The following is a 5,635-nucleotide window of genomic DNA, read 5'->3' as shown; positions in this document are numbered from 1 at the left end:
AAGGTACTCAGGACAGGGCTTCGAAGGGAGAAGGGGCTTGGTAGAGGAAGCAGGGCTTCCAAGATGCTAACAGAGTTGGAGGAATGGGCAGAAGGACAAACCTCCTTCCTGCCAGAGTTGCTATGGACACAGTCTGGGGGTTGCCTGGCCTGGGGGCCTGCGGTTGGCTGCGTGGAAGCATTTTCACCGTCCAGGGGTGTCACTCCATGGACTGAGTGTCCACTTCTCCTCAGAGGATTCCTGGCTTTGGCCCCATCCCCTAGTACGGTCCGGCCCTGAAAGAGGAAGGACAGACAGACGGACACGCGGCAGAGCGGAGGCAGACAAGGTTTATTCTGGTCCTCTGGCAGGTAGGGCCCTGCACGCCTCTCCACCACCTGCGGGCTCTGGACCCCGCTCCCCGCCCCAGTCGCAGTCCGCCGGCGGTCTCCCGCGAGGCCGGGCGTTCCTGGAGCAGCCGGCGGGGCCCGGGGATCCCGGGCGGACGCGACGGAGGGCGCGGCGGGCACCACCCGGGGGGCAACGGGCGCGGGGGCGGCGGCGGCCGCAGGGCCACAGGCGGCGGAGGCGGGCGCGGAAGTGGCGGGAGGCGAGCGCGTAGACGAGCGGGTTGAGGCAGGAGTTGGCGTAGGCGAGGCAGTGCGAGGCCAGGCGGCAGGCGTAGGTGGCCGGGCTGAAGGCGAAGCGGCCGTACCAGAAGCAGAGGATGAGCGCGTGGTGCGGGCCCCAGCAGAGGGCGTAGAGCGCCGCCACCGCCAGCATGACGCGCCCCGCGCGGCCCGTGGCTCTGCGCCGGGCCTCGGCCGCCGCCGCGCCCGCGGGGCCCACGGCTGCCCACAGGAAGCGCAGTGTGCGCCCGTAGGCCAGGCTCACCACGGCCACGGGCAGCAGGTAGCCGGCGGCGAAGGTGGCCACGTCGAGGGCGCGGCGGCGCGCGTCCTCCCAGGCGGGCACGCAGAGCTCAAGCGCGCCGTAGCGCACCGTGCCGTAGTAGCTGAGGTAGGGCGCCGAGAAGAGCGCCGCCAGCAGCCAGACCAGGCCTACGGCGGCGCGGGCGTTGCGCGGCGTGCGCAGGGCCCGCGAGCGCAGCGGGTGCCGCACGGCCAGGTACCTGCGGGCGGGCGCGGCGTCAGCGCGGCGGCGGGCGGGCGGCCTCGATACCGCCCGCGTCTGAACTGTCGCGGTGACCGCGCGCCGGGCTTCGCTCGCAGGGAGGTTGTGGGGATGAAGGGAGTTAGCGCGCAAAGCGCTTGGACCAGCGCCCGGCACCTACCGAGGCTGGGGCGGAGCTCAGCGAGAAGTGACCAACCGGCCCACGGTCATCAACGAGTTAACTAGAGAGTGAGCCTAGGTTTGACCCCAAGTTTCAAGCCCTGAAAGCCGGTCTGACCACAACTCAGGCCAGATGTGGGCGGTAATAAAATAGCTGATGAATTTCATTCGTGTGTTCCTTTTGCCATTCATTTCATGCTTACAGAGCACGGACTAAGTGCCAGGCCCTGTGCTGACACTTGGAACACAAAGATGTTCTCTGGATTCTCCCAGTGAAGATGGGGTGAGGGCACGATGACCCCCTCAAGTATGCCCTGCAGTATACTCGGGGCAGTATGCCCCGAGACTGGTTGGTGGGGGCCAGACAGCTGTTCTTTTTCTCCCTCCCCCTCCCTTTTTGGTCCCCCATTCCCTCCTTCCCCTCCCCCAGACCGGGCCGCGTTCCCAGCCCAGCGCACCTGTCCACTGAGACAGCCGCCAGGGTGAAGCTGCTGGCGTACATGGTGAGGTAGATGAGCAGGTGCACAGCCTTACAAACCAGGGCCCCGAAGAGCCAGGCGTCCAGCGTGTAGATGGCGGCCTGGAAAGGCACGCAGCACAGGATGAAGCAGAGGTCAGCCGCCGCCAGGTTGAGGATGAATAGATCCGTCGTGCTGCCCGGCTCCTGCCAGGCACTCGGGCCAGGCTGCAGCAGCACTGCCAGCACCAGCCCGTTGCCCACCGTGCCCAGCAGGAAGATGAGGGCAAAGACCACGGGCACTGCCACAGCCCCCATACTCCCTGGGCTGTCTAGAGAAATGTTCTGAATATCAGCCATCTTCCCAACAGATGGGCACCTGAGGAAGAAAAGCTGGAGTCCTCAGCTCTGGTCACTCAATTCAGGGGTCTAGTTCCCCCACCATAGCCCTGGCCAAGTCTCCTGGGGTGGACGTTTGTGGGGAAATAGGGATGTTGGGCAGACAGAGACAAAACTTATCCCTGAGACCCACTGTGCAAGCTCCTGGCAGTCTCAATGGTGTCCAAGGTGGGTTTCTCAGTTTCCTAGGAAACATCCCAGGGCGTGAAGGACTAATTAGGTTGTTGATAGACACCTTCAACCAATGATGCAGGTAAAGATATATGCAAAGTGGGGTGTGGGGAGGGGCAGTTCCAACCCCAGGATCTGGTGCATTTTCCTCACTTTTCAATGGGGATGTGAAATACAGGGAAGACTTTTGGATATTAGTCAAATTCAACCAAACTGGGGTGACATCCTGAGTCATTGGATAGTCCAGCTTAGTGAGAGCACCACATGGCACAACTGGGAGCACGATATAGGTCACTGCCCACCTTTGCACATGAGGAAATTGAGGCTCAGAGAGGGGACTTGGGAAGCTAGTATCACACTCTGAGTGGTAGATCTGAGGTTGTTGCGACCCTGGTACTGACTCCCAGGCTGGATGGGAGCTGTAATAGGCGGTGCCCCTGACAACCTGCATGTGTGCATGCGTGCGTGTGTCTGTGTGTGTGTTACATCTATGTAAGCTGTGATCACCTGACCCCTGTTACACCCCATGGCCCACATCGGCTGCTACTTATGGGTCTCCCTGCATGTTTGCACCTCTGGGGTAGCTGGACGAATGAAGGGCAAGGGGGCCGAGCAGGGAGGAGGAAAGAAAGGTGGTATCTTTGAGACCCCCCATCCCAGCATGCAGGAGCCCGCCCCCACCCCTCACCCGCGCCGCCAAGCCCAGATGGGCGACACAGACCTCAGTCCTGGGCACTGGGCTCCTGCTCTCCCTGGGCAAACTGACCAGGCTGAAGCTGCCTCCTGGCTCAGTGGCTGCCCCTTGGTGCCTACCTGCAGGTACAGCTCTGCCTCCCACTGCGCCCTCTTCTCCTTTAAGGCCTCTCCTCTCCCTCCGAAGAAGTAGCCACCTCCTCCTCAGCCCCTGATTTTCCCCGGGGTGACATGCTCTTCTGCCTCGCTCTCCTCTCGTCCGCCTCTCTGCGTTGCTTCTGCCTTTCTGCAGCGAGTAACCCATTGATCTCGCTCTCTGAGATTCTCGCTTTGTGGTTAACCCCTCTGTGCCCAGGGCCCAGTCCATTCCTGGCCCTCTCACCTCCCATGGTCCTGCTTGCTCACTCCACTCCACATCCTCTCTGCTCCCTGCTCCAAAAAGGGCTCCAACCCAAGTTCAGAAAGGACTCCTAGTCTTTTTTTTGCCACATGGCATGTGGGATCTTAGTTCCCCAACCAGGGATCAAACCAGAGCCCCCTGCATTGGAAGTGCGGAGTCTTAACCACTGAACTATCAAGGAAGTCCCAGGACTTCTAGTCTTGAATGGAGTGTCCAACGTTAGGAAACCAGATAAAAGTCCCTTTTTCTGCAGACTAGGATTCCTCCTGGCCCTGAGAACTTCAAGACCCAGGAGCTTCCCTAAGCTGATTCCAGGGCTTCAGTCTGCCTGAAGACTGGAGGGTCTATGTGCGTGTCCAGAGTCTGACTTTTAGTCTTAGGGCAGTGGGGAACTACAGAAGATTCCAGAGCAGAGGCGTGACCTGCTCATTTATTTTGTAATTAGCTTATTATGGCCTGGGGTTGATAGAATGGCTAGAGGGGGAGTGATTTAATGAGTGACCCATTAAGAGCCTCTCCTCCAGGCAAAGAGGTTACCAGGTTTTGGTGAATGACTGGTGATTCAGTCATGGGGTTCTGGTCCGGACCTCCTCTTGGAGGAGGAGTGGACCACATGGCCACATCTTCCAGAGGGTTAGAGGCCAGTGGGACAAGATGCATTGGATTTAACAACAAGGTGGTTGTTGGTACTAGACAAATGTAGTGGGGGCAGAAGGCAGTCTGCAATGAATGGGGAAGAGAGGCGGTAGGGGTTGTGTAGTCTTTCTAGAAGCTGGGAGGGTGGGGTGAATGTCAAGAAGTCTGTGCAAAGAGAAAGAAAACAGCCTGAGAGGATGCTGATGAAGCCAGGACTTGCAACCAAGGCCTGAGGAGCCGGGACGAGACTCTTCAGAACTGGCTTCCTGAGGCCCTGGGATGTTCACCAGTGCTCGCACTCCTCTAAAGCCTGATGCCACCCAACACAAATGTGGAACATCCCTGAACTTTGAGAAGCAGAAACTCATTGAATTGAAAATATTAGGGATCATCCCTAGATTCTGCAAACCTGAATTCAGAGCTATCAAAACTGCATTAAGGAGTTAGAATTGTAGAATCTTGTGATCTCGGAAGAGCAGAACTGTAGGATCCAGACTTAGAGTGGTGGGATTTGAGAACTTGGGGGTCCACAACCATCTTGTATGGAAGGAATGCACTGTGAGATGCCCAGAAGCCTTGACTCACAAATGTGGCAGGCCTGGACCCTGAAAGCCCTGACACACTGCCCTCCCTCCCCTTGGGAGCCCCAAGCCAGCTACGGCCCTCCTTGCCAGAGTCTGGGCTCTGGCTGGGCTGGAGCAGTTCTAGGGCAAAGAGCTCCCAGGAGCAGCTAAGCTGAGCTGTGATGACAGCCGAGAAGAGGAGGATCGCGGCAACCAGAGCAGGACCACCTGTGAGGCAGGCAGGATGGGCGCCTCCCCATGGCCTGAGCCCCTGCGGGCCCCGGGCACCCACACCTCCCCTTGTTCCAACTGCTGCTTCTGGCAGCTGTGGCCTTGAACCCTGAGCCCAATGTAGAGGACAGATGGTGCGCCCTGAGAGCAGTCCCTGGAGATCTGGGCCCTGCAAGATGTGAAAGTGCGACTTTGTGGCTGGCCCTATAGCCTGTTTTTGCCTCTGGCAATGACCAGTATGTGCTGAGCCCAAGCATGTGTGCCCAGAGGTGCCCCTGTACCCGCTGGCACCTCTTCTGACCCCTTGGGACAGTTGCGGAAGACCTGCGCCATGGTGGACCTGGGCCAGTACAGGTCACATTCTGAACCATGAGCTGGCTGAAAACTTGGTGCCCTACTGTGACGAGCTGGCCCACAGCGTCACAGTGCTGGGCTGTCCCCAGGCACACAACATCAGCAGCTGGTGGTGCCTGGAAACTGTAGGAGGAAGAAGCATGCACTCTGTACCACTGGTGGGTGGACCTCACCTACGGCTATCTTATCTGGGCATCACCAACTGTGACCCGTCCTCCCGTGGCTGCTCATGGCCACCTGCCATGACCTGCCAGCCTGAGCAGACCACACACATCAAGTTGCTGGCCTGGCCAGGGACTGGGCACCAGGTGGTGGGTACTTGCTGCTGAAGTGCACCTGGTGCTAGATGCCCTACCCCATGTTTGGGCCCCTGACGTGGCCACTGCAGCCCCCTTCCCTAGGGCTGCATCCCCCAGTACCCCAAACTCCTGGACCCTCAGCTTCAAGCTGCCCAGGATC

At 59.5% G+C, this 5,635-nt stretch overlaps 1 protein-coding gene across 1 annotated transcript; it reads right to left on the bottom strand.

Annotated features, from left to right (window-relative positions):
* Positions 1–313: 313 nt before the first annotated feature.
* GALR3 (galanin receptor 3) lies at positions 314–5,435 on the bottom strand. Its single transcript, XM_070453307.1, has 3 exons — positions 3,113–5,435; positions 1,731–2,108; positions 314–1,111 (listed from the first exon to the last, which is right to left on the bottom strand). The coding sequence occupies exons 2-3, from the start codon at positions 2,087–2,089 to the stop codon at positions 331–333; spliced, it is 1,140 nt and encodes a 379-aa protein (XP_070309408.1). The 5' UTR covers positions 2,090–2,108; positions 3,113–5,435; the 3' UTR covers positions 314–330.
* Between the last annotated feature and the right edge of the window lie 200 nt (positions 5,436–5,635).

The sequence above is a fragment of the Odocoileus virginianus genome, chromosome 23 (assembly GCF_023699985.2).
Source record: "Odocoileus virginianus isolate 20LAN1187 ecotype Illinois chromosome 23, Ovbor_1.2, whole genome shotgun sequence".
Taxonomy (NCBI): Eukaryota; Metazoa; Chordata; class Mammalia; order Artiodactyla; family Cervidae; genus Odocoileus; species Odocoileus virginianus.
This window is presented reverse-complemented; position numbering and strand designations above follow the sequence as displayed.